General features: G+C 45.4%; 1 protein-coding gene across 1 annotated transcript; it reads right to left on the minus strand.

Moving 5' to 3' along the window:
• Positions 1-11,394: 11,394 nt before the first annotated feature.
• On the minus strand, positions 11,395-11,968 carry LOC127304577 (puroindoline-B-like). The gene has a single exon (XM_051335220.1). The coding sequence runs from the start codon at positions 11,966-11,968 to the stop codon at positions 11,504-11,506; it is 465 nt and encodes a 154-aa protein (XP_051191180.1). The 3' UTR covers positions 11,395-11,503.
• Between the last annotated feature and the right edge of the window lie 6,205 nt (positions 11,969-18,173).

Here is an 18,173-nt window from a genome sequence, read left to right on the forward strand (position 1 = left end):
TTTGGCTGGGAGATATTCACCTATCGCCTGAACCAGACGAATTTAAATGGAATCTTCATGTAGATGGCACTTTTTCGGTCAAATCTTTATACAATATGACCTTCATTCTGATATACTAGTTGATAATAATAAGAAAATTTGGAAGATGAATATACTATTAAAAATTAAATTTTTTGGATGGTATCTTCGTCGACGAGTTATTCTTACCAAAGACAATCTTGTTAAGCAGAATTGGCACGGAAGTACACGGTGTGTTTTCTGTCACCATGATGAAACCATTAAACACCTATTTTTCCAGTGCCAATTTGCGAGATCTATATGATTAGTCATCCAAGTAGCGTCTACCCTGTATCCCCCGACTAGTGTGGCCAATATCTTTGACAATTGGCTCCACGGTATTGATTCAAGGTTCAAGTTACTTCTTAGGGTGGAGGCGCTAACAGTTATCTGGGCGCTTTGGCTAAGTAGAAATGACAAGATTTTTAACGATAAAAATTGTTCTTTGTTGCAGGTCATCTACAGATGTACATGTATTCTCCGTTCGTGGTTACCTCTTCAGCGAGTGGAGAACCAAGACCTATTTACGGAGGTCTGTACACGGTTGGAGGCTACGGCGAGGGATACTTTCTCCCTACATGAGTGACAGCATAATCTACGGATTGAAGCCCCACCCTCACCTTAGGCGTTATATGTTCGATATGTATTTCGCTAGTTTTTTTTATATTTTTTGACTTCAGACACTTAAACGGCTGTGTGCATCCTGATTATGCAGAGGCTGAATATAATTGCTTCCCAAAGTAATAAATCATCCTTTATCAATAAAAGGTTGAAGAAGTGCGCGCCTGACAATTTTGGGTTCTTCCTGTCTGAAGAACATTCAGAGCATAGTGTCACGTTACACTACAAGCCCAAATGAAGTTGATACGAAAATTAAGTTGCTGATTGTTGAGAAATTCAGAATACGTGGCAATTGGGGATAATCGGAAGGCAGCGTCACTAGCCACTAAACTCAGGAAGGACTCACCGAGAGGTCCAGCTGATGGTACTATGAACGACGCTGGCTGGCTAGTGCTGCGAGTGCCCTGCCAATTCCGACCAGCGAGCTCTGTGATGACGTCCGCGGCACGGCTTGGGCACTGCTGCAGGAGTCCGGCGGCTAGGCCGAGCTTCTGGACGACCTTGAGGAAGTACCTCTGAGCATGGCTATTTATCCGCACACAACACGTGAACATAGATAGATAGAAGAGTCTGCATTACGGTCCCTGCATTCCTCAAAACACTGATAAATGAACTGACCAAGCTAGTCTCGATGTTTAAATTACAAGTTATATGAATTTTCTCTTTTGAACTGTCTTGGTTGCGCTGAGATGGGTTCAATGATATGATTAATAGAGAATGGGAATCAATTCATGTAGGAAGCTCACCCGTCGAGACATGGCAGAATAAGATTAGACATCTTATGCAATATCTTCGTGGATGGGCAAAAAGATGGAGTGGATTTTATCTTGAGCTTTCCACCCGTAGTCGCTCCGCGTCGCCCCCGCGGCGACAGGGGCGACCCCTCCTCCTCCCCGCCTCAGCCCTCCTCCCCCGCCCCTCCCCGCTGCCGCCGCCGGCGCGAGCCGCCGGGCAAAGCCCCGCGGTGCCGGCGGCGGTGGTTCTTCTCTGCGCGAGCTGCTGCAGGCCTCGCGGGGCGGCCTGCAACGGCGTCGGCGCCCCTCCTCCTCCGGCCGGCGCGGGTGTGCCTCCGGATCCTGGCGTGGTGGCGGCGCAGCACGGCAGCCCAGACACCGGTGCTGGCGCGCCCTTGACGCCGGGGCGGCCGTGGCCAGGGGTGGCGGCGGCGGGCCCAGATCTGGGCCGGCGGGCCTAGGTCTGGGCCCCATCTGGGCCTTCGCGGGTTGGAGGGCCAGATGCGGCTGGAGCTGCTGGGTGTGGCCTCCTCCCTGGCTAGCTGTGCTGGTGGCCGGCGCTGGGGCTACCTCGGTGACCGGCGCGGTCCGAAGCCCTATCTAGCTGCAGTTGTCCTTTGGCAGGGGCAGGGACAGCTTGCACGATTCTCTCGGGTTTGCTCCGCTTGACAGAATCTGGGTTCGATGGCTGTGTGGGTGGCGCTTCATCGGAGTGGCGGCATGTCTCGTCGCCACAAGTTGCTTGATTCCCCGGCCAGTTGTGACGCTCGTGGGGACGACGCGTCCCGGAGTTGCGCCTGAAGGACTGGTTGGCCCGCGAGGTTTGGCCTGCAGGGACGCTAGCGTGCGCGACGGTGTGTCCGCGAAAGCACCGCAAGGCTACGGCCATTGCCGGCCACGGCGACGTCTTTGGATGTCGTTCACCTTGTTGGAGGGTGGCCATGACACACGTCCTGCCTCTGGTTGCCTCCCCTGGGGCTCTGTCTACGACCTTGCTGACCTGCGTTCTCTCCGAGGTCCTCCTCGGAATACCTCTAGTCGATGCCCTGCGTCTTGCTGTCACTAGCTTCATATAGACGGTGTTCCTCCGGTTTGCGCGGCCTCTCTCGTGCCTAGGGTGGCTGTCGGAGAGTGTGTCGTGGCACCGGGGGACAACGGTGGTTCTAAACAGCCGGTGGCTGTCCTGATGGCAGGTGCAAAGCCTTTGGCTTTCCTTGGGGTGGGGTTAAGACTTCCGCGAAAGCATTGCACGGCTCCCCTGTGCCGACAACGGCGACGCTCGTGAGCGCCGTTCCCCTTCCTGGAGGCGTTGTCGTGAAGTTCTTTCCCCCTTTGAACTCTGGAGGCTCGTATGCTCACTTGCGCCATTAGCCAGCTCCCTCGGTGTGGGTGGTCCTCGGCATGTCGGCCTTGCGCCAATCCAGTCTGGTGCGGCTCCACGGAGTGGCGGCTCGTTGCTTGAAGTTCCAGCCGAGCTGCCGATGTTTAGCTGTAGTCTCGGGCGCCCATGTATCTTAGTTTAGGCTATAGCTTTGCATCGCTTGGGCTTGTATCGTTAGCTGGCAACCCCAGTTTTGTTTCTTTTTCTTTCCTTTGGTTGTTCGTTGTATCGTTGTACGCCTGGCCGGTTGATGGCTTTGTTAATTCAAAGTCGGGCTCATCGAGCCTTCTGTTTAAAAAGTGGATTTTATCAAAAGAAAAAGGAGAGGTTGCTCCTTTCGATTGATGAACTCGACATCAGAGCTGAAAGTATTCCTCTATCTAAAGCCGAAAGGGTTGTAAAGAGAAACGCTGATGATTGTTTGGCCAAGCTGAGGCGTGAGGAGTTGACTATGTGGAGTCAGCGCGCTAAAGTAAAGCATATGCTGGAGGGAGGGAATAATACAAAATATGTTCACCTTGTCGAGGATGGCAAACATAAAAAGAAAAATATTTTTCAATTAGAACATGATGAGGGAACTATAGTTGGAGAGGCTAGCTTAAAAGTTTTCATTACCTAAGTTTACAAGAAACAATTTGGAGCATCGGCGCCAAATAATTTCTTGATAATTGAGGATTATAATGGAGATATTCCAAAGTTATTGGAGGATGAAAAGAATATTTTGATTAACGACTTTACGGAGAAGGAGGTGTTTGATAGCTCCCAATTACAGGCGGTCAGTTGTAGTATTTTTTAATAAAAAATATTATCGAACCCACGAAGAGCTGAAGATTTTGGATAATAAGTTTTATAAGTAAAACAATAAAAAGGTGAAGTGGTTTTGGAGTTTTGGGTTTGTAGTTTGCAATAAAATAAAGTACTAAAAGTAAATAGCAACAAGTAAATGGGAAAATACATCAATGCTCGTGGGTGCCAAGCACCATATACATCCAAAAAAAATCATGATAATTTTAATAAAGGTTACAAAATCTGTTTTTTTTAACGGAAGATGATTAAGTATTGTACTTGTATAAAAAAAATTCTCGAGGAAATTACTATCATTGTACGATGGTGTAAAAATGACAAAATCGAACAAACCCCATGTCCATGTACTATTCACACTATATTCTTCATAAACTTGTCTTTTTTGCTTGGGACCCCAATTTTTTGCACATGGGTGCTATGCACCTCATAAACCCCAAAATTCGTGGCAATTTGAAATATTGAAGAAAAAATGGGATCCTCCTGGGAACGCAAGATGATCAAGTATTGTACTCGTATAAAGTAATATGGGCTCGAAATAATTCTCAAGGTATCATGGGCAAAAACTTGGCGTCTCAAGTATTGTTCCCTTTCTGCATAGAGGATTAGGCTTTCTCGCATAGCACCCAATGAGAGAAAGCCTAATCCTCTATGCAGAAAGGGAACAATCTCAATTTTTTGTTTGCGAAATTATATGTGACACAAGGGTGTCATGAATTTATTTAGCATTTATATTTTTACAAAACATGTGAATATCTTGTCAAGTTTCATTCCTTTAGGGTGGAGCTCAAAATTAGGTGCAGCCATAGATATGAGAAAATACACCACTTATGATGTGTCCTAGAGCTATTTTCATGAGAAAGTATAGAAATCATTAAGACATACATGTCCCGCCATAGTAGTTAGTTCATTGTTCCCCGACAAAAACCCTTTAATGCAACTCAAAGTATTGGAAGACAGTTTCTGATATTTCATCCCTTCCAACCATCATTATTGCATCAAACTGCATACCTATGAGCCCATATAGATCAAGTAATATGTAGTCGATTTTCGCATAAAACTGCATACTTTTGTTCTTGTTTCCAATTCGAAGAAACAAAAAATATTTGTTGTTCTTCTTTGGTTTTGTAAAGTTTATTATGGAGTTCAGAGGTCTCCGGTGGCTGGAGCTTGGTTTTCATTCCATATTATTCAAGCTACACAAGTGAAAGGCAATAATGACGATCTACGACAACTCGACTGTTGTGAGAGGCTAGTATGAACTCTATTTGTTTTCATTTTTGTACATATACTAATCCATGTGAGCATGCTTAGTTGGTTCATGTGAGGTATATGTCATTTAAGAAAGTCTAGTAGTTCATGATCTCTCATGTCTAGCTCCAGTTTATTAATATGAGTAGCATGTCATAGATGTTTGCTTGCATTGTTTTATTCATAAATAGGTATGACATTGTGGTATCCTCCTCTGAATAATTCACTTGAATCGACTTGGCACATGCTCACGCATGCATATGACTGAACAAAAGTCAATTAAGCCTCGATGATTTACTTTGCCTCAGAGTTCTTGTATCACTTTTATGCCTCCATTAATTTATTTTGCCGCAAACATGATTATGATAGTTACTGCTCTCTTGATTGTCGCTTCTCAGTCTATTGCTAGCCTTCACTTGTACTGAGCGGGAACGCTGCTCGTGCTTCCAAACCCCTGAAAAGTAAGTTATTCCAAAGTGTCCACCATAAATACCTATGCATGGCATTTCAAACCATTCCAAGTAAATTCTCATGCGCTACATTTAAACCTTCAAAATACTTCTCAATTTGTGTCGATGTTTTATAGCTCATGAGGAAGTATGTGGTGTTTGTCTTTCAACCTTGTCATTTACTCTTGACGGACTTTCATCAATGGACTAGTGGCACATCCGCTTATCCAATAATTTTGCAAAAAGAGCTGACAACGGGATTCCCAGCCCCAATTAATTAACTCTCATCAATAATTCTCTTCACATGTTTTGCCCTGATTTATCAGTAAGCAACTTAATTTCCAAATAGACACTCCTCAATGGTATGAGAATGTTGGAAGAAACCCGAGGATTCGGTTAGCCATGGCTTGTGTAAGCAAAGGTTGGAGGGAGTGTCATCCATAATAAAACTAAAGTACGTGTGTAAACAAAAGAGAAGAGGGATGATCTACCTTGCTGGTAGAGATAACGTCCTTCATGGGAGCCGCTCTTGAAAGTCTGGTTGACGAGGTAGTTTGAGTGCACACTATCATTCGTTGACAACAACAAACACCTCTCAAAATAATTTTTCTTCTGTTTTAAAAATGAAAAGCTCTAGCGCATGTTAATCCCTGCTTCCCTCTGCGTAGGGTCAATCTTTTACTTTTATGTTGAGTCACCATCCTTTCTTTGAGCACTTTCTTGAGAGCACAACTTTCATTCTTAGTATAATATGCTTGTCCCAAAATGTGATTAACTGTGGTATAACTTTGATGCTTTTATCTTTGATAATCTCTACTTCCAGTCTTTCCATGAACTTCAAAGGTGCCTGGGCATTTATGTTTTGCTGTACAAATACGGGAAAGCGAAATACCACTTTATCATGTCTTTTTATGAACATTGCAATCCTGCTGATAGACATGATTCATGATGCTTATTATTAATTTGTTGGTACCTTTTCCATGATTGACATAGCTATTAGATGATTTTATTTGCATTTATCTTATTATGAATTGCTTAAGTACTTGTCCATATCATGAGAATATTTACATCATATGAACAAATGTGTTCGTGAAAGTTCTTTTATCGCACTCAGTTGTTAACTGAATTGCTTGAGGACAAGCAATAAGCTAAGCTTGGGGGGAGTTGATACGTCCAAAACGTATCTACTTTCCCGAACACTTTTGCTATTGTTTTGCCTCTAATTTGTGTATTTTGGATACAACTAACACGGACTAACGCTGTTTTCAGCAGAATTGCCCTGGCGTCTCGTTTTTGTGCAGAAACTCAACTTTCAGGAAAATCCCCGGGATTAATTCCAATGGGCCTATTTTCACAGAAGAATAACGGAGCCAGAAGACCAGAAGGAGGGGGGCCACGAGGCGGCCACCCCACAAGGCGGCACGGTGGGCCCCTGGGCCGCGCCGCCCTATGGTGGCGACGCCTCGGGCAGCCCCAGGTGCCCCCCTCTGGACTACTTAAGGGTTTCGACCTAAAAACGCATGGGGGTTAGACGAAATCGCCAGAAGCCATCCAGAACACCGCCGCCATCGCGAAACTCCGTCTCGGGACCAGAAACTCCGTTCTGGCACTCCGCCGGGACGAGGAATTGGAGGAGATCATCGCCATCATCACCACCGACGCCTCTCCATCGACCAGCCATGTTTCCCCCATCCATGTGTGAGTAATTCCCCCGCTGTAGGCTGAAGGGGATGGTAGTGATTGGATGAGATTGGTCATGTATTAGCATAAGATTGTTAGGGCATAATGCCTAGTGTCCATAATTGGTACTTTATGATATTGTTGCAACTTGTTATGCTTAATGCTTGTCACTAGGGCCCGAGTGCCATGATCTCAGATCTGAACATGTTATAGTTTCATGATGATATTCATTGTTTTATGATCTTACCTGCAAGTTGTATACACATATTGCTGTCCGGAACCCGAGGCCCCAAAGTGACAGAAATTGGGACAACCGGAGGGGAAGGCGGTGATGTGAGGATCACATGTGTTCACGGAGTGTTAATGCTTTGCTCCGGTGCTTTATTAAAAGGAGTACCTTAATTTCCAGTAGATTCCCTAGAGACCCGGCTGCCACCGGCTGGTAGGACAAAAGATGTTGTGCAAGTTTCTCATTGCGAGCACGTACGACTAAATATGGAACGCATGCCTATGGATTGTTTAGTATTTGGATACTGTTTTATTACTATCTGCAAATGCCCTACTTTGATTGTTACATGGTTTCTCTCATCCATGCAGCGGCCGTTCATTCATCCCTGTGCCTACAATATTTTAATCCTGCTGTTTACTATAATCACTACTGCTGTCTTTGTTACACTGCTGCTGATATTTCACTACTGCTACTGCTATAAAACTGTTGCTACTGATAAACTCTTGCGAGCAAGTCTGTTTCCAGGTGCAGCTGAATTGACAACTCCGCTGTTAAGACTTACAAATATTTTTTGGCTCCCCTTGTGTTGAATCAATAAATTGGGTTTTATTTCCCTCGAAGACTGTTGCGATCCCCTATACTTGTGGGTCATCACTTATCACCGGCGCACCATCTGGTGCGCCGGCGGTAACTCGATTTATCTCCGGCGCATCAGCCTGGTGCGCCGCGGTATGATTTCAAGGATTAAAAAAAGCAGATCTAGATCTTGATCTAGGTCGATTGGGTTCTAGGTCGTTGGTCAAGCTCTAGGTCGTGCCCTGGGTGATGTGTCGCCGCCACCGTTGTCATCTGCTTACAGAGAGGAGGTGGTCGCCGGTGTGGGAGGAGGTGGTCGCCGGGGTGAAAGGAGGTGCTCGCCGGTGAGATAATTGAGGAGGTGCTCCGGTGAGTAGCTTGAGGAGATGCTCGCCGAAGGGATGGATTAGAGGGGAAGAAGGTAGAAGATGAGGAAAAATGGAGGAGAAGAAAAGGTGGCCGGAGGAAGGAAGAGAGAAGGAGGAGGAGGAGGAGAAGTGTAAGAGAAGATAGGGGAAATGTAAGAGAGAGAAGGTGCGTCGGCTGGTTTGGGCATATATAGCCTAGGTTATCGCCGGCGCACCAATATGGTGGTGCGTCGGGGGTAATTTTTTTTATTTTTTCATCAAAATCTAAAACCTGAAAAAAGTCCCGTTTCTGTTTAGAATTTGCCGAATTCAATTTTTGTCCAAATAAGTTGCAAATATCATTCAAAACTAACCATATAAATTACTATATTGAAGATGTAAAATGCACGTGTCACATTCACACCGGGAATAGGATGGACTTGATGCTAGCTAGTAGGACTTTTTATTTTGTAGAGCGATGAATTCTGCCTCCGTGTGGCCTCATGCCATTGAGGAGATGTCATGGAATCACGGCGATCACGGGGTTCAGAATGAGCTAGGTCAGCTGCATGCATGACCCATGCGTGTGATACTCCAGTACTCCACGCAGCCACGCTACAGTTCCATCTTGTCGCTGCTTCGGATGGGATATGCTGCGCTGCAACCATACGTCGTAACTCGAGGATGCGGTGGAGGAAAAGAGGATTTTGGCCCAGTAGCAGTATCAGACAAGGACGGCCCAGAAGAACTGGCCGGTTGGGTTGGTGATGCAGTAGTGCCCGGGACGGCCCAGCCTGGGAGGCCAACCCAGTTGTAATTGTACCGCAGAAGAACTTTTTTTTTGAGGGAACGGTACAATTACAACTTTTTTTTGTCTAACTTTTTTTGAGACAAAAAAGTTGTAATTGTACCATTCCCTAAAAAAAAAAGTTGTAATTGTACTGGCAGCAGGCGACGGGGGAGACGGACCGCGCGACAGAGTGTAGATTTACCACGCGAGTATATGAGCACCTATGCCCACACCTGCATGATGATTAGCAAGAAGAGACGGAGTATATGCAACATCAACAAATGACAAATTTATTGATGTTGTTTCCGTGAAGTAAGCTGTAGCCAAGAAACACAGACTATTTAGAATGTGTGTCATGTCAATTTTTTGTTTAATATATGGACGGAGGTGAGGCCAACACGCACAACTAAAAACTTAAATAATATATAATCAGGAAGTTTACCTATGAGACATTCAATGGGAGTTTGCATCGAGATGACACGACTAGGTAGTCGATTAATAAGAAATCACGTGGCAATGAAGATATTACTCCAAAAATGAAAGGGGACTGAGGCATGTGTTAAAAGCGGTAACCCCGTTTCAACGATGTGGCGATGTTTATGCTCATCAGTACCATTTTGTTTGTGTCCAATATCAGAAAAGGATTTGTTGAGTCTATGATACTCACCACCCCGGACAGCTTGAACATGGATAATCTTTCTACTAAAGAGATGTTCAACATGTTGTTGAAATTGAAGAAAAACTTGGAACACATCACATTTATGTTAAGGAGGTAAAGCCATGTAAACCGACTAAACATCAACAAAACTCATATAAAATTGTTGTTCATTAATAGAGGTTTGGACAGGACCCCAAGCATCGAGATAAATAATCTCAAGTGGTGATGTAGTAACACGAGTAGAAAGAGACACTGTCAGTTGACGAATCTTGCCTTGGTGACAAGCATCACAAATTACAGCTTCATTAACTCACACCGAGGGAAGCTCATAGCGATGCAAAACATGCTGAACTATTTGGGTAGCTGGATGACCTAGGTGTGAGTGCCACTGCTCATGTGACACCTTGATACTTCTGAAAACTTGCTTGATAGACGACACATTGAGATTATAAAGACCTCCATGACATCTAAGAAGAACCACCCTTGAATCCCCATCCTTGACAAGAAAATACCAAGGGTGAAATTCAAAGAACACATTATTTTCATAAGAGATTTTTTTAACAGAAAGGAGATTGCGTGTGACAGAGGGAGCATGGAGAACATTTTTAAGATGCAGTGGATGTGATCGAAGTTAATGTGCACCATCTCTGGATGGCAATCGTCTTCTGTCCTGAAACGATGAATCAAGTTTCATGTCGATGCAACGGAACACCACATCGATGACGTTGGTGATGTGATGGGTAATAAGGATAGTGGAAAGCTGCAGTCACCAGGGACAATTTGACATTCACGGGATTCCACTTTCATGTTTGTGTTCATTTCTTTCTACATTTGGGGCGAGCAACTAGATTTCAGATAGTCGATCATCTATTCATGTGGTTCTTAGATTTAATTGTTTTGTGAGACCAGCTAGATTTGTCATTGTGCAAGCTGTTGAGGTTGTATCAGTGATGATGATTTTTTTTGCAGGCAAAAGTGGTTTTATATTAAGCAATAGGACTTACAACAAGGTCTTGGTCGAGAAACAGAGACAAAACTTCCGTCCCTGAGCCAAACCAGACAACCGTGCACAATCCTGTCCTCACAAAGTTTGCTAGACAGTGACCAGCCCTATTTTGCGAGCGATCCACTTTTACAAAAGAAATATGTCTACCACCATTAGATAAAAATTTAATCTCCTCGATCAAATGCGCGAGGGACGAGCGACCTTGGAGCTTCCCATTAATTGCTGAGATAACAGAAGCAATCCGATTCCACCTCAATTGGTAACTCACTTTGTTGTAAAGCTAAAGTTAAACCTTCTTCGGATGGTCTTGCCTTAGCTTCCAAAGGATCAATATATTTAAACAACTGACAACAAGCAGAGAAAATAACTTGGCCATCATCATCTCGAAGCACCATTCCAGGACCCGCTGTGCAATCCTCAAGTTTAAAGGAACCATCAAAATTGAATTTCACCCAGCCCAGAGAAGGCTTGAGCCACCACTTGTCCTTTCGGTTCTCTAAAAGTGCCTCTTCAACAAACGCAGGAGCACCCGTTCTCAGTATTTGCTTTCCTTTAATCACGTAATCCGTGTACATGACTTTGATATTTCTGATTGTATTTAAATAACTCACAAGGAAGCGCTAAGAGCTTTCAATGGATTGCAAAGGTTTGGGTACATGATGATGATTATTGATTGTAAATCTCTACTGCTGAGGTAATAATTCATTCCCTCCTCTGCTCTTTCTTGTTTAACACATGAGCAAGCCCATATGTATTCATATTTTTATTCAGAAGAGGACAAACATGCACACAAGCCATCACGAAGAACACACGATCACACAAAGGAGCTTTTATTCATAGCTAGGTGGCCACATTTATCTTCCACATGGGCAGGTGATGTATCTGTGAAAGTTTCCTGGCCGCGCGCTGACATAGGGGCTACATCACCAGTAATAGCCAGTATTAGGACTGGTAGGATGGAAGTCGCACTCGGGGCCCATGTTGCACTTGGTTGGGACGCTCTTCGCCCTCTGTATACGTTTGCCTATATCACCTCTCAGAAAGCCCAAGAAACCACCTAGCTCGCCCTGGACGGCTCCCCAGATGGCCTTGCAGCGGCACTGCTGTGCCACCTTGTTTAGCTGCTCGCAACACTGCTCCCGGACCTCGTGCTCGCACCCGCCCTTCCACCATTTCGACGGCCATGACACCGGGAAGTCCTTCATGGTGGCGCACCGCTCCATCACGTAGTCCTTGCAAGAGCTTAGCCTCACCTGCTGCTGCTCGCATTCGCCCCCTCCACCGGCTTGGTCGGAATAGCCACCATATTCTGCGTAATGGTACTGCGCATAGGAGGTGGTGCTCGCCGCGAGCGCGAGGAGAGCGATAAGCAATAAGCAGGTCTTCATGTTTCCGGCCGGTGTGGTTTTGGTGAAGGTGGAGATGAGTAGCTGAGATGAGGCCCGCCCTTCATTTATAGGGCATGCGACACAGGGTTTCGGTGTGCCATATATCGTGTGCTGTTGTTGTGGCTAGTTAGTACTAACAAATTTAGTTGGATACTACTAACTAAAGTTACTTTGCAAACGCACAAACGCTATGCTGGGTTGTTGAGATACTGATGCTTTACATGTATCCTTTTCTTGAGATCGATAGACCACAGAAATGGTTATGCTTCTCTGTGGGCGGAACTTATAGTGTTGTGCACGCTGTTCGAGAAGGATCCCGACCAAAGTATAACAAATTTTGTTTTACAAGGTAGTACGGCAAGCAATGTCTAAATGTCGTCCACTTCTAGCCATGGTTCTTTCTCTTTTATGTAGAAATCATGTGTTGCTCAGACGGATAATCATTATAATTCTTCAAAATATGAGCTGGTGCTGACGATCCATCCCCCTCCACCCCATTTCATGCTTAGTGTTACATATCTCATTGCTCACAAAAGAAACAATAATCTGATTGCTTAATTTGTTCCTTCCAGCCTTTTAACGCACCATCTCTCCCTTCTCCTCTTAAGTTCATTTTTAGGAAATTCTTCTCTTTAGTTTGGCATCCCGTCCCTCCGGCGCCGCTACCATGCTAAAGACTAGGCCATATAAGTTTCTCCCTAATTTTACAAAGCATATAGTAGTATTTGAGGCGTGTTACACGAACCTGAGTAAGCAGGACCGGAGCACTACAACGCCTTCCATCATTTCAGGCGTGTTTTTTTTTGTGGTACACATGTGTTGGTTGTTGTGGCAGATGGTTCATTCATAAACTACAAGGAAAATGTATATAGGTAGAATCTGACTATAGCAGCGCGGCCTAATAAGCATATGCTGCCCCTAACTGTGGTAGCGTGCCTGCGGCCCACGTGAGGAAGGGACCTTGGACCCGTCTCCTCCCCCGCTACAGTGTCAGAAGCGATTTCTTGGAAACACCTAGTCAATACACATCGCCGGCGCCGATTCGCTGATTCCCCTTCCCTCCACCGGCCGCTCCGGTAGCGGGAGGGTGAGGGAACCCCGGATCTCGTCGTGTACATAGTGTAGGCTTGAGTAGGGTGCTTGCCTGAGGCGTCTTGGAGGCGGAGGCGTCGGCGGTCGGTATTTTGGGGTCGTCTTCTTCCTCTCTGGTGCGGGCGGTCTTCGGAGCTTCGGCATCAAGCAGGCGTCTTCCCCCGTGCTCGCGGTCTTGGGTGTTTGCCGTGCGCGCTTGTTCCCCGGCTGGATCCCGGAGTGGTGGATCCAGATCTAGAAACCGGAGCTGCTGGTGTTGGAGTCCGGCGGTGGTGCTGGCTTGGCGAAGGATGGAGGCTCTCTGGAGTTCGAGTTTCGACAACTTCCCGTCCGTAGGAGATCATCTTCGTTCCAAGGTTTCGAAGATGCAGCGCGCGGCGCGTCGTCGATGCGTCTGGTTCCTCGCCGTCGTCACTCTGTTGCAGAAGGACCTGTGTGTTATTTCTATCTTTGTGGGGTGTCTTTCTGTAATTTCTGGTCTTTAATATACGCAAAAAAAAAAAAACAGTGGTAGCGTGCCCAAGCGAAGAGCGCTAGTAGCCTAGAAGTCCTAGGCGCACACTACTAGCTTGTGGGCAAGCTGCCCACGGGGACAGAACTTACCTGTGGCCTGCGCCATTGGAGGTACGCTGCCGATAATATAATAACAAACGTCTCAGAATTATGCGTTTCAGCATGTAAGAACAAATACATATGATGCCACATATTTCGACAAACTTGCTACACTAGTGGAAAAAAGGGCTTTCGTGGGAGCCATTTATCGCGGGGGGCGCCTGCACCCGCGACAAATGGGGTGGTCACGTCACTCCGAATTCGGCAGAGGCTTTTGTCGCGGCCTTTTGTCGCGGGCCGTATTACGACCCGCGACAAAAGGGGTGGACAAAAGGGGTCGGCACCCCTTTTGTCACGGGTCGTAATACGGCCCGCGACAAAATGACCATGCCTATATATATAGACAAGCAGCCAGCCACCCCCACCTCATTTTTTCCTTGGTGGTGAAGGTGGAGGTGTATGCTAGCTCATTTTTTCTACATGTGCACAAGAGGTGTTTGATGGAATGCTTGTGAGAGGGATGCCACTTGGTTTTATTTGATAAGATTTCTCCTCTTTTTGATCCTAAAAGGTTAGCAACTATTTTCTCGTATATATATGTATAGTCCGTACAATACTAATTTTAGCAAGGTGATTGTATCTGATACATATAATTGTACTTATGATGCAGATGAGTCATCCATGGATGTACGGTAACCGATGTGCTCCCGCTTTCAGAGAGGGCGTGAATTCTTTCCTGCTTGTGGCCGAGGCCAACAAGTCGAAGGAAGGTTTTATGTGCTGTCCATGTCTAAAATGTAAGAACGAGAAGGATTACTCTTGCTCAAGAGACATTAAGAGCCACCTGCTTCGGTTTGGATTCATGTCCAGCTATAATGTTTGGACCAAGCACGGAGAAGAAGGGGTTATGATGGAAGACGGCGAAGAAGAAGAAGATAATGATGACCAGTACCGATCTATATTCTCTGAATGCTTTGATACCGCAATGAACGACAATGAAGAAGAAGGAGGTGAAGAACATGCATCAGATGATCCTGTTGATGATGATCTTCGTCGGGCCATTTCTGATGCAAGAAGAGACTGTGGCACGGATAAGGAGAGGTTGCAGTTCGACAAGATGTTAGAGGACCACCACAAATTGTTGTACCCAGGTTGTGAAGATGGCAGAGAAAGTCGGGTAGCATATTGGAATTGCTGAAATGGAAGGCAGAGGTCGGTGTGACTGACTCGGGATTTGAGAAATTGATGATAATATTAAAGAAGCTGTTTCCAAGAAATAATGAATTGCCCGTCAGTACATATGAAGCAAAGAAGCTTGTCTGCCCTCTAGGATTAGATGTGCAGAAGATACATGCATGCATTAATGATTGTATCCTCTACCGCGGTGAGAAGTACGAGAATTTGAATAAATGTCCGATATGTGGTGCATTGTGGTATAAGATCAGAAAAGATGACCCTGGTGATGTTGAGGGCGAGCCACCCAGGAAGAGGGTTCCTGCGAAGGTGATGTGGTATGCTCCAATAATACCACAGTTGAAACGTTTGTTCAGAAACAAAGAGCATGCCAAGTTGTTGCGATGGCACATGGAAGAACGTAAGAAAGACGCGATGTTGAGGCACCCCGCTGATGGTCGGCAGTGGAGGAACATCGGGAGAGAGTTCCCGGAATTTGCAGGTGAGGCAAGGAACTTATACTTTGGTCTAAGTACAGATGGCATGAATCCTTTTGGGGAGCAGAGCTGCAGTCACAGCACTTGGCCCGTGACTTTATGCATCTACAACCTTCCTCCTTGGTTGTGCATGAAGCGGAAGTTCATTATGATGCCAGTGCTTATCCAAGGCCCAAAGCAACCCGGCAACGACATTGATGTGTACCTAAGGCCATTAGTTGATGAACTTTTGGAGTTGTGGGCCAAACCAGGTATACGTGTGTGGGATGAGCACACCGAGCAAGAATTTGACCTACGAGCGTTGCTATTCGTAACCATCAATGATTGGCCTGCTCTTAGTAACATTTCAGGACAGACGAACAAAGGATACAACGCATGCACACACTGTTTAGATGAGACTGAAGGTAAATATTTGGGAAAAGGCAAAAAAAGTTGTGTACCCGTACAATCGCCGTTTCCTTCCGCGCAAGCATCCCTTAAGGAAAAAAGGCAAGTATTTCGATGGTGAGGCAGACAATCGTCTGAAGCCTGTACCCCGTAGTGGTGCTGATATATTTGACATGGTCAAGGATTTAAATGTTATCTTTGGAAAGGGTCCAGGCAGTCGACCTGTTCCGAAAGACGATGACGGACACGCGCCCATGTGGAAGAAGAAATCTATTTTTTGGGAGCTAGAATATTGGAAAGTCCTGGAAGTCCGCTCTGCAATCGACGTGATGCACCTGACCAAGAATCTTTGTGTGAATATTCTAGGTTTCCTGGGCGTGTATGGGAAGACAAAAGATACACCAGAAGCACGGGAGAACCAGAAACAACATAAAGGACGAAACGACAATCATCCAGGGAAGTTTGAAGGGCCTTGATAACCCACAAGTATAGGGGATCGCAGCAGTCTTCGAGGGAAGTAAAACCCAAATTTATTGATTCGACACAAGGGGAGGTAAAGAATACTTATAAGCCTTAACAACTGAGTTGTCAATTCAGCTGCACCTGGAAAAGCACTAGTAATAGGGGTGATGTGAAAGCAGCAGTAATATGAGAGCAATAGTAATAGTAACACAGCAGCGGTAACAGTAACATAGAGGCAATGGCACCAGAAAACAGTTGATACTACTTCCAATGACATGTAGAACGAGTATATGATGATGAGAGATGGACCGGGGTTCCCATCGATCTACACTAGTGGTAACTCTCCAATAACAAGTGACAAGTGTTGGGTGAACAAATTACAGTTGGGCAATTGATAGGATTGATAAAGCATTAAGAAAGAACATCAATTCATTAATCATGTAGGCATGTTTTCCAATTATAGTCGTACGTGCTCGCAATGAGAAACTTGCACAACATCTTTTGTCCTACCAGCTGGTGGCAGCCGGGCCTCAAGGGAATCTACTGGATATTAAGGTACTCCTTTTAATAGAGCACCGGAGCAAAGCATTAACACTCCGTGAAAACATGTGATCCTCACATCACCGCCATCCCCTCCGGTTGTCCCGATTTCTGTCATTTCGGGGCCTTTGGTTCCGGACAGTGACATGTGCATACAACTTGTAGATACAATCTAAGCAATAAGTATAGAGCTCAAATCTAAGATCATGCCACTCGGGCCCTAGTGACAAGCATTAAACATAACAAGATTGCAGCAACAATAACTTCACAAACTTTATAGATAGACTAATCATAATGTATCATCCATCGGATCCCAACAAACACAACACCGATTACATCAGATGGATCTCAATCATGTAAGGCAGCTCATGAGATCATTGTATTGAAGTACATGGGATAGAGAGTACCAACTAGCTACTGCTAGAACCCGTAGTCCATGGGGGAACTACTCACAGAGCATGATGGAGGCGGTGGCGTCGATGGAGATGGCTTCCGGGGGCACTTCCCCGTCCCGGCAGGGTGCCGGAACAGAGATTTCTGTCCCCCGAATTGGAGTTTTGCGATGGCGGCGGCGCCCCTGGAGTCTTTCTGGAGTTTCATTAATTGGTACTGCGTTTTTAGGTCGAAAGGGCTTAAATAGGCGAAGAGGCGGCGCAGGAGGGCTGACAGGGTGGCCCCACACTAGGCCGGCGCGGCCAGGCCTGGGGCCGCGCCGCCCACATGTGTGGTGGCCCCTGGCTCTCCTCCGACTCTACTTCGGTGTTCTGGAACCTTCCGGGAAAAATAAGATCTTTGGCGTTGATTTCGTCCAATTCCGAGAATATTGCCCGAACAGCCTTTCTGGAACCAAAAACAGCAGAAAACATGAACTGGCACTGTGGCATCTTGTTAATAGGTTAGTTCCGGAAAACGCATAAAAACATTATAAAGTGCAAGCAAAACATGTAAGTATTGTCATAAAACAAGCATGGAACATCAGAAATTATGGATACGTTGGAGACGTATCAGCATCCCCAAGCTTAGTTCCTGCTCGTCCCGAGCAGGTAAACGATAAAAAGAATAATTTCTGTAGTGACATGCTACTTACATAACCTTGATCATACTATTACAAAGCATATGAAATAAATGAAGTGACTCAAGGCAATAATCTATAGTTGCTAACAAATAGATAACATATAGCAAAACTTTTCATGAAGAGTACTTTCAAGACAAGCATCAAAAGTCTTGCACAAGAGTTAACTCATAAAGCAATAGATTCAAAGTAAAAGCATTGAAGCAACACAGAGGAAGATTTAAGTTTCAGCGGTTGCTTTCAACTTTCAACATGCATATCTCATGGATAATTGTCAACATAAAGTAATATGATGAATGCAAATAAGCAAGTATGTAAGAATCAATGCACAGTTGACACAAGTGTTTGCTTCTAAGATGGAAGGAAGTAGGTAAACTGACTCAATATAAAGTAAAAGAAAGGCCCTTCGCAGAGGGAAGCAGGGATTAAA

This window comes from Lolium perenne, chromosome 5 (assembly GCF_019359855.2).
Source record: "Lolium perenne isolate Kyuss_39 chromosome 5, Kyuss_2.0, whole genome shotgun sequence".
Classification (NCBI taxonomy): Eukaryota; Viridiplantae; Streptophyta; class Magnoliopsida; order Poales; family Poaceae; genus Lolium; species Lolium perenne.